The 21684-nt window shown below is 46.9% G+C and overlaps 2 protein-coding genes across 18 annotated transcripts in view; both read right to left on the reverse strand.

Annotated features, from left to right (window-relative positions):
• Positions 1-788: 788 nt before the first annotated feature.
• zbtb14 (zinc finger and BTB domain containing 14) lies at positions 789-3420 on the reverse strand. The gene is made up of 2 exons (XM_023964927.1): positions 3296-3420; positions 789-2727 (listed from the first exon to the last, which is right to left on the reverse strand). The coding sequence occupies exon 2, from the start codon at positions 2701-2703 to the stop codon at positions 1531-1533; it is 1173 nt and encodes a 390-aa protein (XP_023820695.1). The 5' UTR covers positions 2704-2727; positions 3296-3420; the 3' UTR covers positions 789-1530.
• Positions 3421-4453: 1033 nt separating this feature from the next.
• epb41l3 (erythrocyte membrane protein band 4.1 like 3) overlaps positions 4454-21684 on the reverse strand; it is a 35377-nt gene continuing 18146 nt past the window's right edge. Inside the window, exons 9-27 of one of the 17 annotated variants that reach the window (XM_020710722.2) lie at positions 21025-21069; positions 20339-20491; positions 18894-18991; positions 18315-18490; positions 18023-18201; positions 17092-17676; positions 16027-16083; positions 14789-14824; positions 14354-14419; positions 13644-13832; positions 12596-12658; positions 11639-12274; positions 10955-10987; positions 10757-10831; positions 9778-9864; positions 8933-9031; positions 8566-8646; positions 8207-8319; positions 4454-5339 (exon numbers count right to left, since the gene is read on the reverse strand). In XM_020710722.2, the coding sequence (XP_020566381.1) occupies positions 8212-8319; positions 8566-8646; positions 8933-9031; positions 9778-9864; positions 10757-10831; positions 10955-10987; positions 11639-12274; positions 12596-12658; positions 13644-13832; positions 14354-14419; positions 14789-14824; positions 16027-16083; positions 17092-17676; positions 18023-18201; positions 18315-18490; positions 18894-18991; positions 20339-20491; positions 21025-21069 (2766 nt within the window). In that variant the 3' untranslated portion in view covers positions 4454-5339; positions 8207-8211. Of the gene's footprint in view, positions 5340-8206; positions 8320-8565; positions 8647-8932; positions 9032-9777; positions 9865-10756; positions 10835-10954; positions 10988-11638; positions 12275-12595; positions 12659-13643; positions 13833-14353; positions 14420-14788; positions 14825-16026; positions 16084-17091; positions 17677-18022; positions 18202-18314; positions 18491-18893; positions 18992-20338; positions 20492-21024; positions 21070-21684 lie in introns of all 17 variants that reach the window. The other 16 variants (XM_020710725.2, XM_020710724.2, XM_020710723.2 and 13 more) reach the window with 16 other exon arrangements.

Here is a 21684-nt window from a genome sequence, read left to right on the forward strand (position 1 = left end):
ATGAAGCAACTTTAAACCAAAAAAACAACCTACAGTGGTTATTTCCACTGCTAAACAACCCGAGCAACACGTCCAGAACGGCAAAACTTCCACCAAGTCACAGTTAGTCGTCTACTTTCTAGTCACATTATTGTATTACACTTAAAAACACAAGACCACTTCTTCTTAGGCAAAGTTTCAGATATAAATCGACGCATTTTTACGTTTAATAAAGAATTGGAAAACGTACTTGAACACAATAGAACATTGTATAGAACATAGGACAAGTAACTGATTCCATATATTTAAGGTATACCGTCTCAAACAAGTCCACCAACCTGTGAGGTCTTTGAGTCTTCAAATCTTTTTACTACAACTAAGACATAAACCTGATGAAACTGAGTTTCTGCAGCACAAACTATTTGATCACAGTTTGTAGCAGAGGAGGCCACGCCCCTCCTCACCGTGAAGCCCTTTGCACTCGCCCTATGAGAAGACGGAAAAAGAAAACTACAAAGGCTGTCCCTCCTCTATGGATCCCAGGACCACGTCCCGTCCACCCCGACCGACTGAAGACCTGCTCCCCAAAGGAGAAGCCTCCAAACCACAAAGGGGGGGGGGGGGGGGGGGGGGGAGTTTAAACATCCCAACAAAAAACACCAAGAGGAACCCGGTCCAGGTGAGCCTAGCACCACGGAGCAACATCGGAACCATTGAGAAGGTCTGCAGAACCCCAGAGACCCACATGAGAGCCTGCTGGAGGAGGGCTGCTGTGCATCTGCAGAAAGAAACAAATGTTGCAACAACAATAAAACACAGCAAATGGTGTTTATTGTCAAAGTGTGGGAGTAGGACAATGCTATATGTGCATAATTCATTCTCATGTACTCTAGCTGTGCAACAATCTAAGCTACAGTATATACAGACACCTATCATTACCTGTTGATAGTTGGTTGACGGTTATACTGTATAACAGTAAATCTAGTAGGCCGGCCGCTTGGGCAGGACAGCCTCTAAAGACAATCCATCCGACGCCCAAGACTTTGGTATCATCTGCTTCCAATGTCAAATGGAGAACTTTTACAGTGTCATATTAATCCATACAACTAAACACATCCATTAAAAACATCCACATGAATATAGTCAATGCAACAAATGTTATGCAGACACGTCTTTTCTCTCCGGTTTCTGCGTCTCTCTTATCTCCATAAAATCCAGTAAAGGTTAAAGAAACATTTAAATGTTACAAATCTCATTAAAGTAAAAGAGAAAAATGTTATGAGAACCCTCGGTCTAGATAGCAACAATGCTTTGTGAAAAATAGATGTATAGTAGAGTGAACTAAACATTTACATGACTTTACAGGTGGAAAGGAAACAGCTTTGACATAACTCTTTAGAATAATAATACAGCCTCACAGCCTGATGAACATGCTATGATCTCTGGTTGCTCACTCTGACCGCGGTCCGCCGGCCCCGGGGCCGTGCGGCTCGTCCCATGGTCGGTCGTGGGCTCAAAGGGGGCGTGTGTGTGTGTGAGTGTGCTGCGGGTTCAGCAGTCTCCTGAGTTGTGCGAGTGTGGCCCGGTCTCCAGCTTCCAGTCTCTCTGGTCGGGGGCGTCCGCCTGGCCGTGCTGGGACGCCACCGGGGACAGGGACATCTGTCTGCGCGGGTTGCCGCTGTGCATGGTGTTCCAGTGGCGCTTCAGATCTGACGCTTTGATGAAGGCTTTGTCGCAGGAGCCGCAGTTGAAGGGCCGCTCGCCTCGGTGCTGCCGCTCGTGGTCTTTCAGGTGGGACTTGTGCTTGAAGGCCTTTTCGCAGAGCTGGCACGCAAAGGGCCTCTCGTTGCTGTGGACCCGCTCGTGCCGCTTCAGGTCTGGGCCCCTGATGAAGGCTTTGCCGCACACGACGCAGCGGTGCGGCTTGAAGCCCGAGTGGATTTTCAGGTGCTCCTTGAGGTGGGCGGCGGTGGTGAAGGCTTTGGGGCAGTGCTCGCAGCCGTACGGACGGTTGGCGGTCAGAAGCCGCTCCTTTTTGGCGTTGTGGTCCAAGGGCTTGGCCCCGGCGCTCTGGCAGGAGCCGTGGTCGCGGTGGCCGTACAGCAGATACTCCAGCTTCATGTCGTTGGAGGTGGAGGAGCCCCAGCTGTGGCTGTGAGGGTCTTTGGCCAGGCTGGTGTTGTAGTTGTGCGGCTGGGACACGTGCGAGCCGCCGGGCCCCATGCCGTCCATGCCCTGGTCGTAGAAACTGTTCTTCCTCACCTCCTCCATGGCCAGCTCTTTCAGGATGGCGTCCTGCGCCCTCATCCCGTGGTCACCGGGAGCCTGGTTTTCGCGCGTCTTCATGTTGGTCAGCTCCCGTTTCTGGGTGCACAGGTTGTCCAGGAAGTTGATCCCCAGGATCTGACCAGACGACATCATCATGTTGATGTCCTTCTTCCTCACAGCCAGCCTGGCCGTGTACATGTAGTTGAGCACCTCCTCAAAGATGTCGGAGCGGATGAAGTCCAGCTCCACGATGGAGTTGTCCTCCTCGCTCTGTTTCTTGAAGAGCTTTTTGAAGTAGTTACTGCAGGCCGCCAAGACGCAGCGGTGAGCCCTGAACTCGATGTTTTCCACCACAACCACCACGTCGCAGTGCTCCCCTTCCATCCTCTGCTGGTTCAGCATCTTCAGGAAGGTGGCTTTGTGGTCGTAGTCGATGTATCTCAGTAGGTCAGACATGGTGCAGGTCGGAAACGTTGCAACCTGTAGAGGGAAGCGTGGAAAGGCTCGGTCAGAGCGGCAGTGGGGATGCATCCTGCACAGCTGAGGGGTGGAGCTGCCTTAGCATGCCTGCACTAATGTATGCAGGCTGAGCGCTCAGCGTCCACAAACTCACAAACAACCTGCATCCAGGCGCGCGCGAGCTTGCAAATGACCTCCAAAGCCCAAAGCGAGAGGAAAGCCATTAAATTAACCGTTCAGACGCACTTCAGGAAGAGAAACCTACGACAGGCCCCAGAGCCGCAGCGGCGCTCATAAAAATAAAAAAACAACAGCAACAAACACTTTTCCCCAAGCAAGCTGCGGGATTTCCACCGCAATATTTGTGTGGCAAAGTCGCTGCGTGTGAGGAAGGACTAACTTAGCGACAATATTTCACATTTCATTGCGCCCAGCCATTTTGGTCAGCAAGCCTCCATTGGCATGTTTCTGCTGCCTTCAAGTCAGCCCGCGGACAGCGGCGGGCAGGGCGGCGAGCGATCCCGCAAACCCCGCGGCACGCTTTTCTGCGGCCCCGCGGCGAACTATTACAGAGTAAAAGAGCTCCTACCAGAGCCTGAACGCGGTCCTTGTGTTGTCACGCAAGGCAGTCGACGACGATCCAGATCCAAAGCTGTCGTTTTTCCTCTTCCTCCTCTTGTTGTGACTGCGAGGCTGCACAGGAAGTGAAGCCTCGTTCTGCTGCCACCTACAGGCCCGGAGCAGGCGAGCAGCACAGATCGTCTGTGCGGGAGTCAACACTACGCTCAGAAGAGAGTCCCCTTCCTCCTTTGAAAATGCGAAATGTTCAGACTTCAATTCGCTTGACAGAAATATTAGAAGAGAAAACATAACTTGTAAAATATTTTATAAATATGAAAACAGTTGCTAAATATGAACATTTACATATTTACCATACGCAATACATTTTTTTTTTGTATTTCAAAGAGTTAACAGCACATTTTAAACAATTATTTACGGGAGAACTCATGAAATACACATGCTGTGCTTCCTTTCTACCAGGTTAAGTTAAATGAATTTTTAATGACAAACTTTTAAAATATTTTGGGCAGAGCAATTTAAACAAAGTGAGATGTTATACTTTAACTCACTCTTTGGTAGGTAAGACCAAAATGAGGGGGCGTGGCTTCAGCAGCCTCCGATGTTCAGACCGCGAACTCAGACATTTAAGCGTTTGGTCTTTCCGTCAGGAAGAGACATCAGAAGCAGCTTTACAGTTTAACAGTTTTAAATAAGTCATTACCTCTCAACTACCACAACAAACATTTTAAATATCCTAAGTAATCCAGCTGGCATTTCAAAATAAAATTAATGTATATTTAAAAAAAACCCAATATATTCAAACAATTCCTGCCTTCGTGATTGAAGGATTTTCTTTAAATAGAGCTGTCCAATGACAATAATAAGGTCAATAATTTGAGTTTACGTATAGCAAGTCTACTACAGACCATGTAGTCTCGGAAGTACAATAACTGAATACTTCAAATTAAATTGGAACATTTTAAGTTTACAGATTAAAAACTTCAAGGATGCTGCTTCACTTTTATCATAGACTAGTATACTTGTAGTACACTTGGAGTCCTTTTTGCTAAGGGGATGCCTATAAACCCATAAGTTTGTCTTCTAAAGTCCCCCTATTTTGTCTTTTGTGTAATCCTTACTGTGGTTGAACAAAGAGCGCAACTCAGAAAAAAATAGAACAAAAGTCTGGCTTTGGTACGGTGTTCACTTTATTATTTTAGAGGAACATTTCAAATTAAGAATAAAAGCTCTGTCACTCCTCTTCCACCTATAGCAGAGGACATGAAAACGGTTCAGGAATGAGGGAACAGACCGCAGACGTGTCAGGAGGGGGTCACGCATCCTTCTCGGGTCTGCGTCCAAATCGGGCCGAGTGCGGGTGCTTGAGCCTCACAGTCGCACAAACATTTGTGCTGTTGTTGGTCTTCATGTCAGCCCCCCGACCCATTCCTTAGCTTTGACCAAAACACAATTTGCAAAAGAATCGAAGAGAAGCAAAATAAAGAAATGAAATACAAAACGAGAATTGAAGCAGGTATAAGAAAGCCTGAAAGATAATTTGCTATATTCCTAGGTGGTGCTGGTATGTACAGCATGGAGCTGCAGACGTATACAGGGGGAAATCATAGTACAGCTGGAGGGAGTGCTTCTGGAAATGAGGTTCTACAGCCAGCTTAAATAGTGTCTGTTCTCTAACATACACAGCCTAGAGCAGCTGTAAGTTCCTGGAGTGATGGCTTTACTTCATAAATAAAATGCTGCTACAGTAATTATTCTCATTTATCATAAAAAAAGCATCAAAGTCATAAGGCAGTGAAAGCAACCGGTTTGCTTGCTGTGAATTGGATTGGGCGTGCAGAGGGGCTGAGAACGCCGTGGGAAATCGGAGGCAGCGTTGCGTCCGTCTCATGCAGAATGCATTGCTTTGTTTGTTTGGAGGGGATGTTTGCGACTAGCAGCGAGCTGCGGCGTTCAGAGAGTAGGAGCCTCTGAAGTCCTCCTCGCGTCCTGACGGAACATATGGAGCTGTGGGTTCATGGAGGTTGAGGAGAAAAGAGCCCTCACTGTTATTCCTGAGGAGCACAAGAGGTCAAAGTTAAAGCATTGTGGACTCACCAGAGACCTTTTCAGCACCCAAAACGAGAGGTCCCAGCCGTTAAAGCCACACAAAGCTACCAGGGTGCACACCACACACACACATGCACGCTGCTTAGGCATCGGGCATATCAGATCTTATAAACTCGCCAAACTAACATTCCCGCTTTGTGCTCGTTCCACTAAAGGTAGAATAGATTTGTCCTCTTATTTTCCAACATTCAAATGAACAAAAAGTGGACCGAAGTGATGAGATCAAACCAAAAACGGAGAAGTATTTGAAGAAACCAGCAGGCCGAGTCAAGACAGAAAGAAACAAAGATGCTGCCAGCAGAAGCTCCTCTGCTGCTGCTGTGCTGCATGCTCACTCACACCAGTGACCGGGTGTCTGTCTCTGGAGAGCTGCTGGGTTATGAAAACATGCAGGGATCCGTTGAAGGCAGACAGATCTGAGGCTTCAGTGAGGAACACAGCCAGAAAGATGGTTGTGGTTGTCTTTGGACTGACCCCGGCCGGGATGAGCAAATGACGTGCACACATGCAGGACAGGCTTCGGGTGGAGCGATGACTGTATATGAGAACTGGACTGAGTGACCCTCCCCCTGTTAAAGCCAGCCTGCTGGCTGCTTCTGATGACTGGGAGAGTCCGGTTGAGGAAGGTCCTGGTGGGGAGCTTACCAGGGATGGAGCGGAGTGCAGGGCCTTGGTGGTTGCTGAAGATAAGCTCATCACCCTCGCCTTTCCAGAGGGGCAGGATATCCCCTCTAGTCCAGTCAGTGGGAAGCCTATCCGACTCCCCCACACCTCATTAAAGATGTGGGTTAGTCGCTCTGTCATGCCGTCCCCACCCCACGTCAACATGTCAGCGGTTATGGCACAGATACCGGGAGCTTTCCCGTTCTTGAGATGCCTCTGCCTGCTTGGGGTGTAATCGGATCTGTTCTACAGACAGCACTGTTTGCCGCCTCCGGACCGATGGAGCTGTTGCGATCCGGATCACTGTGCCGGCTGGCGGCCAGGCAGAGACCCGCTGCGGGACGGGGAGCCAGTCTGCTCGGGCCTCCAGAACTTTACAATGTTTTTCTTATTTTCACGGAGGCAATAATTAAACAGGCCCCCCAATTTTATTCTCGTTTTTATTTATCCCCATCTGGTTAATGCGGGACAGCAAGCCTTCCAACTGGGTCAGAGAGAACACATTTGGGATTTTAACTTTAAGTATAAATACAAATCAAATCAAACTTTATTTATAAAAAACAAACAACAAAATCCAGCCTTGGATGCGTGCAGCAATGCAGCAATGTGCCCTCTTCTCTCCTGCTGCACCTGAGCTTCTTCACACTGGACGGGAGCTTGTGGAAAGCTGATGCGCTGCTTTTTTTATATGTCAAAAACTCAAAAAAAATTGCTATCAGAGCGGGAGTTTAAACACTTTTTAAGCCTTTATTTTCAAATCCAAGCCTTTTAGGTCTTTTTAAGACAGAAGAACCATTTCTTGCTCTGATACCTTTTTAATAATCCTCATTTTTTATTGAGACGTCTGTATTGCAGAACAGTGGCGATCGAACTGACCTTCCTTTTTCTGGATTCATGGGTGACGTCACACTCGCTCAGTCCAGTTCTCTTATACAGACAATGGGGTGGTTTAACAATGAAAGTCTAAAACCTTCCATTTAGAGTGTCATCTCTAGTGTCTTATTGCTCGTTGCGAGTCTCTTAAGCAAAACCGTGATATGAAAAACACAAAGGAGACATTTATTAAAGGATGTGGTCTCCACGCGAACCCCAACCAGCCGGGCTGCAGAAACAAAGCAGAGCAGTCTCCAACGGTGAGTCACGTGCACACAGCCCTGCTCATCCCCGGCCCTGCACCCTGCCAGCACATCAATGGGTTAAGAGCCTCACAGCTGAAAGGTGAATCTGACTCGACTGCTCATCAAGCGCCTCCCATCCACTCAAAAATACTTAAAGAAAAAAGACAAGTTCCTTCATGCAGGCCACATCTAATAAAATCCCCACAAACCCTGAGGAGGAACAAGCTGGATTGGAGGAGGCACTGAAACCACTGCTGACCCTTTTCTCCGATTTTAAATCAACTGATCGTTATGTTACGGCCTTTGTGTAAAACAACTGATCTAATTCATGCAAAATATGATTAGATAATCTTACTTATTCACAAGAAGAAGGAAGATTTAGCTAACCAAGTGTGTTTTTAGAATACAAGACTACTTTACTTTGCTTTGGGCAGTTTCTTTAAATCCTAAATGTCTCGTGGAACTCCAGTTAAAACAGACCAAGGCTGTCTGGATAAACAGGAGATCAGGTTTCAGAGCACACAGGTGAGCCTGCAGGAGCTCTGGGAAGCAGAAGCCGGTTCAGCCAGAATTTGATCTCAGCCCCTGCAGTTCCTTTTCTTGGGCCAAAACGACACAAAAGGCCGGCAAGCATTTAGCGGACAATTCTGACGTTACACACAAAAGAACATCACTGACAAAAACAATGGTTAAACAAAGAAAAATCGGTTTCCTTCAGACAACAGTTTTAGTGCCTCAGCATAAAGATTCCACCTCAGTCCACCGGGGGCAGTGTTGCAGCTATAAAAAGGGACTTCAGACACCTGCAAGAGAATTAGTGTGAAGCTTCAGAAACCTCATTATCCAAGCCAGTGAGCTTTCCCTGAAGGGGGGGGAAATGGAGGGACAACAGCATGATGCAAAGGGGTGAGTGATCCTAAAGCAGGGGAGTCGACACAGAAGCAGCCGCATGCCAAAGCTCAGTCCGAGCAAACAGAGAGCAGGCCCATCTAAAGTCTACAGGGCGGGGACTGGGGGACTTGTCATCTTACCTGTGTCAGTCCTCCCCCTCTGGTGTGATCTCTGTCTCTTTATGTACCACTACTTTGGTCACTGACATATCAGGATGCTGTTCTTTAGCCTCCTTTATTGCCTGAGCCAGGGCCTAAATGCAGGAGTGCAATTCCAGGAGGGATCACCAGGGGGAGACAGAGAACGGGGAAGGGCAGGGAGGGAGCAGGGAGGTTGGATTGTAAGTCAGTGTGTCAAAGGAGAAGTCACCTTTTAGTCACATTTGTCACAGTTCCAGTATTAAAGCGGCGTTATGAGTTAATAATGTGAAGTGCATCTACAGGCACTGCCAAGTCATGTCAACGACATTCATAGCAACAGCATGAAAACGTGAAAAGACCTCGTCATGGTCGATGTCTGCATCTCCTGTGATGACGATCCTCTTCTCGATTCTCGTCTCTGATATTCCTCCCTTCACCGTCTGACCGACAGAAAACAGGTACCTTTATATTCCCAGCTACAGTGTGTACTCACATCCGCAGCGCTGAGCTTCAACCTCCCTACGAAATCCCCAAAACAAACCGAGCAGATCAGCATTTACAGGGCAGCTTCCTCAGGCCAGGCCATGAGTGTCTAATAAAGCACAGACGGCTTCCCAGCATCCCTCAGTAAAACGGTTCAATCTACCAACAGGAAGAGACGAGCAGCCGGAAGCAGCTGCTGAAACGTTGGCGTGCTCAGGAGGTCGACGACAGCCGCACCCTGACCTTTGTGATGTGTGTGGTCGTTGTGGTGCTGGTGGTTTCCGAGGTGATAGTCTGAGCGCTTAGCAACACCCCGGGGTCGGCATCACCGTTGGTGTCCGCCTGTCGGAGAAACAGCCAGGAAAGAGGGATGAAGGCCCTTGAAGATTTAGTGCAGAGAAGACAGCGGTGACAGATGACAGCGGTGACAGATGACAGCGTTGACGTCTTTCAGACGGTGCAGCACAGCCACCAACAGGAGGCCAGATGTGCCAGGAGAGACCTGTAGCGCTCAATCAGCCCTCAGTTCTGATCAGGGAACCTCTGAACAAACTAAATCAAAATAACCACCTGGAGATCATCTGGGCATCCCTGCAGAACTGCTTGTGAGGTGAAGGAGAAACGCATTTCTTCACGTGTTTGTGCTCTGGAGCACAGAGGTTTACGTTTTAATGTAACGACTTTCTAAAGTTATAAACGCGACTTTGTTATGCATTTTCCACAGCGACTATTGATGACGTCATGGAGTGGTAGTGGAAGACTATTTTGGAGGCTGAACGTTGGGGTAGGGAAAGAGTGTCAAATGAGGTGACATGTGATTCTGTAAGTTTTCTCTAATAATAAAGCTCTGGCCTCCCATATGTAGAATTTTTACATAAATGGAAGCAAACACTCAGAGCCACAGTGATGTCATCTTCTGGGGGCAGAGTCATTTACAGAACAACTTTTTTTCCCATCAAACCGGATGTATGAAGGTTTGTTTTTTTTCCAGCAGTAGAAAAGGTCAACATTTTACTTTGCTGTGGTTTATTCTCACTCATGGTGCCTCCGAATGCTTTCCTGTTCTAGACGGTGTTTCTGTTTCTTACATCTGCAGCAGCCTCATAGGTGATGGTCTTGGTTTCTGTGTGGATCACAGGTACGTCCTTGGTGGCTGCTTCCACAGAGTCCAGAGGCTGGAGGACAGAAGAACAGAAGAGGTTCAGGTCAGTGCCTGCAGAGCACAGCCAGTTCTAAAAATCCTCCTGAGCTGCCTCCTTTAAACTGGATGGTTCTGTTCTTAAAATGATGTACATGAAATCAAATGACTTCAATAAGCACCGCGTTCTAACAAACCGAGCCAAAGAGTCAGAAAGGAGCAGACATGTGGGCTTTAATTAGGAGCGTCTAATTTAGTAAAGCGGGGCTCAGAGGAATGCAAATCACAAGGTTCTGATCAGCGTCTGCACCACATCACACTAAAGGCCATCTGATCTGCTCAGCTCGCCCAAAGCCAAGGCTCTGAGACACACGCCTGGTTTTCCGGTGGAGCTGCTCTCTGGTGGCTGGTGGCAGGCCCAGCCACCAGGAGGGGTGCTGAGATGACAGAGCTGAGGCTCATGACGAGCTGATGCTGGAGTGGATGTAAGAAGCTCAGAGTTTCCTGGAGCCGTTTCCAGCGTTTGCCTCCTTTTCACCAACACGCCAGTGTTGCAGGTTCACGTCTTCCCTGTCATGCGTCGTCTCCTCCACTTAGCTTTTAACCTCTGGGCAGATTGTTTAGGGCAGATTTCTGTGAGTTTTATTGTGCTCACTGCAGATGTGGTTTAAATACTTCACAAAACCCCCATATCCCTCAGCCTCGTCTTCCTCCTGAACCAAAATCAGCTCCTCTGACTCTACAGTCTGACGAGTCCATAACTGGGAGCATCATCTCCTGAGCTGCAGGTTTCTGAACATGATGCACATCATCTCTGTGTGCTGGGAAGATAGCGCAGCGTCAGCAATCGTCACTTTCCCAATCATTTCCCATCATACCCAGCGGTTTGCTTGGCTGAAAGGAGCAGCCTCTCCTCATCATTTACTCACCATTTGCCCAGCTGTCTTGCCAGGTGCTGCTCCTGTTTCCGTGGCAACCGCTGTCTTCTCTTGGCCAGGTGGCCCCTGTGAATGATAAATGTACAGTTAAGTGATGTGTCATGAACCCAGCATCACGGGGCAGGTTTACTGTTGGTTTGAGATTAAAGAGCATCACATTTAAAGAGTTTATCAGAGAGCTGTGGTCACCTGCTGAGGGGAGGAAACGCGTCCCGGCGTAGAATGATGACATACAGGGACAGATGGACACAAGAACAGAGAGAAAAGTAAGGAAAGGAAAGGCAAACATCTTGATGGAGCGCAAAAGATGAACTGAGAGGGGGGGTAAACTGAGGAGGAATGAAGTTATTGTATGGAAAACCATTAAGCAGCTTAACAGAAATGATCAAATGATCAAAGCCACGTGTGGAAATTTTTAGTTCTGCTTCTAGAGCAGACGAAATGTCTTTGCTGGGACATCCATACAATTTTCTTAAGTGGTCTTTGGGTGGGGGAGGAGGTGGGGGTATGAGCAGGACAAAAGGGAACAGCACCCTGGCAGGCCTGGGAAGTCCCTCCCCCAGGGAGATGATAAGAGCACCGACAAAGAAAAATGGTTTGAGCAAAACGGCGGAGCAATCAAAAGCTCCTCAGAACTCCTGCCGCTCAGGTGTGACGGCGGTTCAGGTGCCAACACAAACTCAAACGTGAGAAAAGCCAGGAGCCTGGTTGCAACAGAAACTGGTCGAGCTGCGGGTGTGGGCGGGAAGGGCCGTTAGCCATGCTCGGGGCCTGAAAACACTGCTGTTAGGCCGGATCTGCTGCTGCTGGAGCAAATGAATGAGGGCAGGCAGCACGTGGAGCTGGTGGAGGTGTTGGGTTTTGCTTTCATACCACCACTAAAGGCATAGCGGAAGATTCAGAAACTGTCATCCGAGTCGGGCTGGACTTCAGTCTCGCACTGATGACCTCTGAGGCTTCGGTCTTCACCTCCTCTGAAATCCACGAGGCCATTGCCTTTTTGGGGGAGTCCAGGCCTCTAACATGATTCATGTCACCACCTTTCATCTCCTCCGTCAGACTCAACAATTTCACAACTGCATTGTGGGTAAAAATGTCCTCTGGGGCAATTTCTGCTTCTTTACACAAAAGGAACCTTTGGTTCTTGTCAGCTTCCAGCTCTTCAGGGCCAACGGCCTCCTCTTCCTCGTCAACCAAAGCACTCATCACTCCGCCCTCGGAGTCCGCTTGGTCCTCCGCCTCCTTCAGGATAATGAGCGTGCCTTTCTTGTCAGTGATGGCCTGCGACACTTCCTGTCTCACAGCCCCAGGGCTCAGCCTCAACACAGACGTCTCCGACACCTCCTCCTGAGAGTCTGGGGTTTTCTCCTCAACCTCCTCCCTCAAGGTCCCGTCCAGGAAAACGTCGTCGTCCATTGTGGTCGACAAGCTAATCCCGTGGGGCCCCGAGGAGGTGACCCCCTCTGTGACGACGCTGTCCGGTACGACTTTGACCAGATATCCTGCTGCCTGGGGAGACACGTGATTTGTTGGAGACGGACAGAGAGGAAGACACAACAATCACAAAGAAACGTCACGCCAAACACACAGATCCACTCGCACTTCTGCTTCCACTGGCAAAGACGTGACGTCGCTCTGAAAAGAGAGGACTGAAGATGCCAGCGTCTAACGAATTTTATACGCTGATGGGAGAAAGAAAAGGGTCAATTAAAAAGAAGAACCCAGAGGCTCTTCTTGTAAACATCCCTGCAGACTGGAGGCCTCGTACTTTTGGAGCTAGAAGACGGCAGACGAGAAACGGCAAATGAGATCGAATGGAAAGCAGCTTACCTCTGTGCCTTTAGGTCCCACCTCCTCTTTCCGCTCTGCTCCAGACTGCTGATCATCTTTGGTCTGCAAAAAATGAAGTGAACTTAAAAAACCTTCTAAAACAAGGAAGTTCTGGATCCTAAAAATGAACAGCAGAGACAGCGTTTGCAGCCTGAGGGGTTTTTCTTACATCCTAATGGAGGAGATTTGATTAAACTGAAATCAGCGCAAAACTACGGACTTCCCCAAGTATTAAAATGCCTGATTTTATAAACAACTAGAGCTGATGAAACAGAGAAATGTTGGCAGAGGGAACAAAAAAAACACTCAACGTGCATCCAACTATGCAGACAAAGACAGTTTCATTATCAGGAGACGATCTGCACTTTGAGATGCTGTCAGATGCGTTTGTACAGGTTCCTCTCAGAATTCAGTTACAGAGAAAAATAACAACTTTGTCAAATGAGACCTAACTGCATATTAGAAATGAGAAGTCACGTGTGCTGATGCAGAAAGGAGAAACTTCATGTAAAGGAAGTAAGCAAAGATCAGACGAAGGGGAAGTAAACCTGGAATCGAATCAAACGAGGCTCCATTCTGAGAGAACGCGCTTCTGTCAGGGATTTAAAAAAAAACTGATTTCCGGCTTTGGCCATAGTTTACTTTAAAAATTCTTTTAAGAAGGCAGAAGCAGCAGCTAAATTTAGAGGAGAACCTCTGTGCTGCTCCTTCGCAACTAAATATGGATGAGTTCTGACACTGCCTTTCAAACTGGGCTTATGTTGAAGGTCTCTGTCAAGACGGCTCAGGAAGTTTCCAGGACAGCCTAGGTTGTCATGTGTTGATAACCATAAAAGAAAGGACTTAAAACTCCTTCATTCTGGCACTTTTATGAAACTGTTAAGCTGCGTTAAGCTGAGAGAGAAAAACAGCACGATCCCGACATCCGCATCTGCTCCTCTAAGCCTCCCTGCAGCCCGGTCCAACACTGCTCCCATTGTTTTCCTCCCGTCTCCTTGGTGACGTCATGCCTCACAACCATGCCATCATGCTGTCTGCGTCCGCTTACGTCCTGCGGCTCCAGCGGCTCGATCATCGGGGCTTCGTCTGATCTGGGTGAGCGCAGAGGGGATGAGGAGAGTCTCTTCTCCCACTCTGTTGGGCCTGGCGTGCTGCTGCCCGCGGTTTCCAGGAAGGAGCGTTTCAGCTCGCTGATGTTTGTCTGGTGCTTGGCCACCTCTGGCAAAGGCTCTGTGTCCTAAAGTGGCCGACGAACCGTGATTAAAGGAGATGAGCTCGGGCAAAGCGCCATGCTTTCTGTTCTGCAGCGTGCGGAGCATCTGCAGAGATGCTGAGCTGCACACATGCAGCTTAGAAGGGCTCTGCTAACAAACTGAAAACATCTACAGGCACAAAAACGTCACAATAACAGCAAAACAGCTGCCTACGAGGCAATGACCAAACATGGTCTTAAATGCAGCAGCACAGTTAAGACCTGCTCAACCTGATGAAAATAAAGGGTTGCATGCACGGGTTTGGTTAGGCACAACACTCCCAAATCTCCTCTTCTTCTAGAAGAGCTTCTATTTTATTTGTGATACAAGATATTTACGATATATTAGAATATGAGAAGAGTTTATTCACACCACAAGCAGAGTCCAGTACAGGCAGGTAGGCTGGAGAAGAGGAAATATTTCCCTTTTTCTAATCGGTTAGGATTTTTCATAGCTGAAAGGAACCAGCATGCATTATTCGGTTATGCACGACCTGCTCACCAACCTCTAGCATCAGATTGCTATGCCTGATAAAAACGTTTTCCCCCTTTACTCGTCTTATGAAACTATACTGCAGAGAGACAGAGGGGGAAAGGATTCGTCATGACAGGTGAAGAACAGAGAAATGGGAGCCTTGTCTTCCAGAGAACGACTGTAAACAAATGTTACGAAGGAAGAAAACATTACAAAAGGAAAAAAAAGGTAAAACAGGCCTCCGGCGTGAGGTGGTGGGACCTTAAAAAAGTGTTTATGGAAGGAGCCACACCCCTGCAGCCGCCTGTGAGGTGAGCGCAGGCAGGAACAAAAAAGGTCACTTTTGTGTCTGATCACAAAAGCATAGACTAATAGCAGGCAAGCACAAAAGAACAGCACAAAGTGATCGATGGGAGATTTTTTTTTTTTGGTGCGGCTTCCAGGCCTCCAGGCGAGGCCGGTCTACCTGAGTCTGCGTCTCAGATTCCTCATCTGCTTCCGACTGATGGCGGATAAAGAGCAGAGCACACAGACAGTGAGACGAGGCAGTAGCACGTTGTTAGAAAAGAAAAACGTCTGATGAGAAACTAGCAAAACGGAGGCAGCACTTAAGTGCAAGGAGCTCAGAGAGACAACATGAAGAGCAAGAAACAGCTGAACTGTGAGCAGCATTCGTCCACTCACAGCCTCCAGCATCCTGGAGGTCTGTGCAGCTTTAGCTTCAAGCTGCTGACATGAGCTTCTACTGAAACTCTTAGCAATGAGTCTAAAGGGATAAGATGACCTCTTTTGACTTTTTTCAAAGCTACAAGTAAAAGATCAAACAGCATGCATTCACGTTTTTAAGGGCCTATATCATGCAAAATCAACTTTTTGAGCATCTAAGCATTTCGTTTTAGTTCATTGTTCATTACTTAATGGGTCCTTCCTACCAGGAAGAGTCTGTGCTGTCAGCCCCGCCCCCAGACTAACACACACGCCCATTTTCTCAGTGGAGCTAGCGGTGATTGGCTAAACTCTTTCCTTTTATTTGAACAATATGCATGTGCATCTTTGGAAAAGTTCAGATTTTTGTTTTAGAGAAACTGCAGAGGCCGGCTCTAGGATGACATCACGAAATCGGCGGCACCCACAAGGAGAGAAAGGCGGAGCCTCAGAGATTGAGTTGTCTTACTCCCCGGTAAGAAGATTAGCTGCAAAAATAACTCATATTTCATAAAAAACTGATTCTTTGGTGTGTCAAAGGTAATATATGATCATAAATGTGGATACAGTTTACTCTGAAAGGCTTAACAGCAGGATATAGGCCCTTTAATACACTGACAGTGATTTAAAACAGAAAAATGCTTAAAAATCCTCTTTAGAGAGCCAAAAGTATCACAACTCACTATTTATTCCATTTATAGACAAAAAAATAAAGCTGCCTTCAAAACATTTCACATCAAAGCTTGAACTAAAACCATCTGGAGACTGCAGTTTGCAGCAATACAGTAACAGCATAATGGATTCATGGACTCGTTTTCAACTTTAAAGACAGTGAAAACAGCCAAAACTAAGAACAATTCAGTCGACAATGGGAAAAAAAAGGAGCACCATACGTTACATGCATGACGTGCAGAACTGAAAGTGCATGCATCACTCCTAAAATTTCAATAAATGTCACAGACTAATGTGAGGCCCGCGTGTTTGGCTTAAAATACAAACCTCTGTCACAGTAATGTCTCCATCAAAGGCAAAGTCAGTACGTTCGCTGTCCGTCTGCTTCCGCAGAACAAACCAATCCAAGGGGCAAGCAGGGAAAAAAACCAGAAGGACCCAACTTGTAAACGTGCAAATATGTCATTTCTGTCAGGAAAGCGTCTTCATAACCACAAATGGAACAAATGGGAATGTTCTGACTGCTGGAACTGTGAGCAACACATCATCAGACAAGAACAGCAGAGGAACTGGAAGCAAACAAAACGACTAAATGCAAATGAAACAAACAAGCAAAACAGACTCAGAGGAAGATGAAACCATCAATCAGTCACTTAGATCGATCGTTGATGAAGATTTTTTTCAATTTGGAGAGCGCCTGGTTTTCTCCACAGCCATGAGGGTTCAGGGTCGGAAACATGAACACTTCACAACCTCCCTCCTCCCTGAGACGTGCCGCGGTCGCTCCGCTTCACCGCGCCTCACGCTGCATTGATCAGATGGAGGGGAGTGGCCAGATGGAAAAAAACATTCCACAAACATCTAGCTGGGTTTGCTCTCCACTTCTGCTGCTTTGCTGGAGCCGGACGGCGCCGCTGAGAGACTGATTGCATGAGTGAAAGTGGCTGCAAACATGGACAGGTCTTGCATGCAGCTGATGGTCTGAGGTGCACACCATGGTGGTGGTGGTGGTGGGGTGACTCTAACCCTTATATTAAGGTAACAGCGAGATGTGTTAGGCGCTGACATCACTCTGCAGATAATGAGATTATACCGGAACGACTTTATTTTAGGGGAGTTAAAAGAAAGGGTGGCGATTTTGTGACTAATCCTTCCTAAGGTGGAGCAGCCAATGAAATGGTGAGACTTGCAGCTCAACCTCTGTAAGGCGGCGATGCAGATGATGAGGTTTGCTACAGGATGGGAGCATGACTGGGCAGAGAGTGGGACACTGGGACACACACACTGTCTGCAGGTCAGCTCTGAACAGGTGAAACAGGACAGTTATGGAGTTAGGTGGAGTAAACAGACCGCCGTGGGCGGGCATTGGTGTAGACAGGCGTACGCACACACCTCCTCTTCCTCTGAACTGTCATGGTCATGGTAGCCCTGGGCTATGGAGGCGGTCAGGGAGGCTGCCTTGGGCTCCAGGTAGCAGAGGCACAGAGCCAGGGGAAAGGAGAGGGTGAGAGCGTAGGGTACAGAGAAGGAGGTGGAGAGGAGGAAGAAGAAGATGAAGAGGAAGCAGGGAATGAGCGATGGGGACTTAATGGGCAGGAAGTTTTGCGCGCAGTGGGGGAGGAAGCTCATCTCAGAAAGGTCTGGAAAGGTGATGTAACCATCGTCATCCAGGATGGATGACAGGTGAGGCAGGTGTAGGGAGAAGGAGAAGAGCGTGCCACTGCGGCTTTTGCCCTGCTCCAGCCTTTGCTTTCGCGCCGAAAGCAAGAGCTCCTGCTCCTCCAGCAGAGCGGCTTTGCGGTCGGCGCGAGCCTGCCGGCGGCGGCACCCGATGCCGCCTTTGGCTGGACTGACTGATGAAGCCCTCTTATGGGCGCTCTCCCGGCGCCTCCGCCGCACTTTGGTGGACAGAACAGGAGATGACGGCAACGAGAGCTCAGAGCGGAGCGGGTCGGCTGTGTACGCATGAAGGGGGCGCTGATGGAAGGAAAGGTCAACCGAAGCGCGACGTGTGCGTCGGTGAGGAGAAGCAAAATGGGGAGGAGATGAATGCACACCAGCACGCACGTGTGTGTGTGTGTTGTGGGGTCAAAGGAAGGACAAGGGAAAAAAAGCAATTAGTAAAGCGTACACAAGATGAGAAGCAGTCAGACCTAACCTACAGCAGCGGCATGTAAAGGATTTTTTAAAGAAAAGAAAATTAAGAAGGTTTCCAAAAGCAAAACTGCCCCTTTATCCCACTGTTTATTTGACAGCCCCCCCTCCCAAAGTGAGAACAGCGCTGTGGGCGCCTGAATGCTGCAGAGGTGAGACGGCCGCTTACCTTTGGTTCCTGTGATGTGGCACCTGCCTCATGCGTGTCAGTGGAGTTCTTCTGAGCATCCTCCTGCTCCGTCTTCTCTTCCCTCTCTGTGGTTACCGTGGTGATAATGGCGGCGGCTTTGGTATCTCCGCCGGCAGTGCTGTCCTTCATCAGAGTGTCGTGGTTCTCTGCAATGGTAGCTGGAGCCCAGAAGGATGCAGGTATGTTAGAAATGTGAAGAGCGGTTCACGTGTGCACATGCTTCTTATGATAAGGGGGGGAGGGGGGTTAAAAGGTGCTTGGGCCGCCTCACCTCCATCTAAGCTGCGGGACATGTTGTAGCGCTTGCTGGAGGTGCGTTCAAAGAACGGCGCCGGTCGTATGATCTGGGAGCTGGCCCTGCGGGTCTGAGCCTGCGTCCTGCCGCTGTAACGGAACTTGGAGCCCAGGCTCAGGAACTTTTTCTGAGGGGCCTCTGGAGACACGAGCCTGTAACCGGTTTCAAATGTGCCCATTAATCAAACTGGAAATAACAGCAGAATTAAAACAAGCAGTGAAAAACATTGAAACTCTTCGTTAGAACCATCTCCAGGGAGCCTTCGGTGTAAACTTTCCACGTTCTGCTTAAAGCAGCAAGTCTGCATGAAGTTCTAATTAAGAGCCTAAACTCTGCCTTTCCTTCCCTACAGAGAAATCACACACAGCGACTGAATAAACTGCATGGTTGCACTTCTGTCATCACCCAAAGCCAGAAAACAGCAGAGAGCCGCGTGCACTCCCACCATCCGTCTTTCATTAACAAGGCATCCCATCCTTTCCTGTCGACCGACTTTAACCTGATGTTTTTCAATAAAGCTGCACCTGCTGCAGTTCCAAAGGGTCACACTCCTACCTGAAGAAGGTGTGGTGCTCCACACACACCTTCCATAGCCGTTTGGCAGCACGGTGGTTTGGGAGCTTGAAGCCAATTGTGCTTTCAAACTGCTCGAACTGCAAGATAGGAAAATAATGAGATCAGTTCCTGTCAAATGATATGCAGAACAGCCTGAAAACCCCATGATGTTTGTCAGATAAAGAACATTTATCAACTGCTTTTCACAAAACTAATCCAGACTTTACTCATTTTTTTAACAATTACAAGGAAAAAAGTCTGAACTAAATAAACATCATTAGACTAGTTTAAACCATTAGACTAGTTTAAATCATTAGACTAATTTAAACCATTAGACTAGTTTAAACCATTAGACTAGTTTAAACCATTAGACTAGTTTAAACCATTAGTCTAGTTTAAATCATCAGACTGGTGTAAACCATCAGACTAGTTTAAATCATTAGACTAGTTTAAACCATTAGACTAGTTTAAACCATTAGACTAGTTTAAATCATTAGACTAGTTTAAACCATGAGACTAGTTTAAACCATTAGATTAGTTTAAACCATTATACTAGTTTAAACCATTAGACTAGTTTAAACCATTAGATTAGTTTAAACCATTATACTAGTTTAAATCATGAGACTAGTTTAAACCATTAGACTAGTTTAAACCACTAGACTAGTTTAAACCATTAGACTAGTTTAAACCATTAGATTGGTTTGAATCATTAGACTAGTTTAAACCATGAGACTAGTTTAAACCATTACACTAGTTTGAACCATTAGACTAGTTTAAACCATTAGACTAGTTTAAACCATTAGACTAGTTTAAATCATTAGACTAGTTTAAACCATTACACTAGTTTAAATCATTAGACTAATTTAAATCATGAGACTAGTTTAAATCATTACACTAGTTTAAACCATTAGACTAGTTTAAACCATTAGATTAGTTTAAATCATTAGACTAGTTTAAACCATTAGACTAGTTTAAATCATTAGACTAGTTTAAATCATTAGACTAGTTTAAACCATTAGAATAGTTTAAATCATTAGACTAGTTTAAATCATGAGACTAGTTTAAACCATGAGACTAGTTTAAACCATTAGATTAGTTTAAACCATTAGACTAGTTTAAACCATTAGACTAGTTTAAACCATTAAACAAGTTTAAATCATTACACCAGTCTAAACCATTAAACTGATTTCAATTATAAGACTAGTTTAAACTATTAAACTAATTAAAATTATAAGACTAGTTTAAACCATTAAACTAATTTAAATTATTACACTAGTCTAAACCATTAAACTAATTTAAATTATTACACTAGTCTAAACCATTAAACTGATTTAAACTATTAGACTAGTTTAAACCGTTAAACTAATTTAAATCATTAGACTAGTTTAAATTATTAGACAAGTTTAAAGATACTCATTCAAACTCCTCCCATAGTTTATCTTTACCTCTCCAGGTCGTATTTTGATATAAAAGTTATTTCTCTTGTAGGAGATCTTCAGGATCTTAGGCCAGGCAAATCTGTTGATCCTCAGCTTGTCTCTGTAGATGAGGAGGCCGCTGGCACAAACTCCCAGCATGATCTCCACTCCCTCAGAGTCCTGCAAACACCACACCAGGAGAGGAGAGAAGGAAACGTCCATAACTAGACCATCTCACACAGCGTTGCTCAAAACCTTCATGTAAACATGTTTCTGTCCACACACCCTCAAATTTTTCAACTCTACAGGGAGAACGGGAAGTCCTCAAGCATTGGAGCCCAGCAGGATAAAGAGGGAATTTAAGAAAAGGTTGGTGATAATAACAGGTTTGGGCAGGCAGGCAGTGCAATCAGGCAGGTGGTCTTCTAATCACCTCTATGCACTCTGTGGTGACGCTGAACATGAATTCAAGGTGCACCTTTTAGCAAAAGCAAGTCTGACAAAACGAGGGATGTAGAAGGAAACCTTCTGGCACAACTAAGAATGATATGAGCAGTGAAACCAATGAGGAAGCGCTCATCCCAAGAACCAAGACCCGGAGTCAGGTCGAGGAACGGGATGCTGGAAAGGATACCTTTGTAACCATGCAGAAGTGGAAAAACACTCTGAACACTCACTCAGGCAGTGGAAGCACACGGAAAACAGCCTCTTACCTCCTCCTCATCCAGAGCCAAGCATTCAGAGAGACTCCCTACCAACTTTGCATTTAATGAGAGAGGAGAGAAGACAAAAGAAGGAGGCTCTTCTGATGTGCATTTAGGCTTCTTAGATATAAAAAATGATGACTCAGAGGAGCTACACCGAGCGCTGATGGTGACGCCAGTTCTGACTGATCAAAGCCTCTTCCTCATCTCTGTCATCTCACCAATCCTGATCTACATCTGAGGACTAACTCCTCCCTGCATCCACGTATTTACACCCGTTTTGCCTTTCAAAGCACTCGTTGGCATCACAGAGACCGACCATTATGACTTCGCTCCGGGATGACAGCGCTCCGTCTGTCCTTCCTGTCCGGGTTTTAGGACGATGCATTTGAAGCCGGTGGAACACAAAGAGCTCTGAAAAGCATGCTGGGCTCCAGAGCTGCACCACCCCAACCAGAGGTGGAGGTGACGGTGTGAGTCAGCGCAGCAGCATCACAACGGCAGCCATGATGTTTGTGGGACGGCGGTGACGAGCGTGGCGTCTGAATGCACCGGTGAAATGTGTTCATGTCATAAGTCACTCATGTAACATGCAGAGTAAATAAGGCATCATGGGAACCTCCACCATTAGGCTCATTTGTAAATCTTTTCACTGCTGCATTCAAGGGC

The sequence above is a fragment of the Oryzias latipes genome, chromosome 17 (genome assembly GCF_002234675.1).
Source record: "Oryzias latipes chromosome 17, ASM223467v1".
Classification (NCBI taxonomy): Eukaryota; Metazoa; Chordata; class Actinopteri; order Beloniformes; family Adrianichthyidae; genus Oryzias; species Oryzias latipes.

Coding starts and splice junctions, on each gene's coding strand:
- zbtb14 (XM_023964927.1), bottom strand. CDS start 2,703: ATGTCTGACCTACTGAGATACATCGACTACGACCACAAAGCCACCTTC.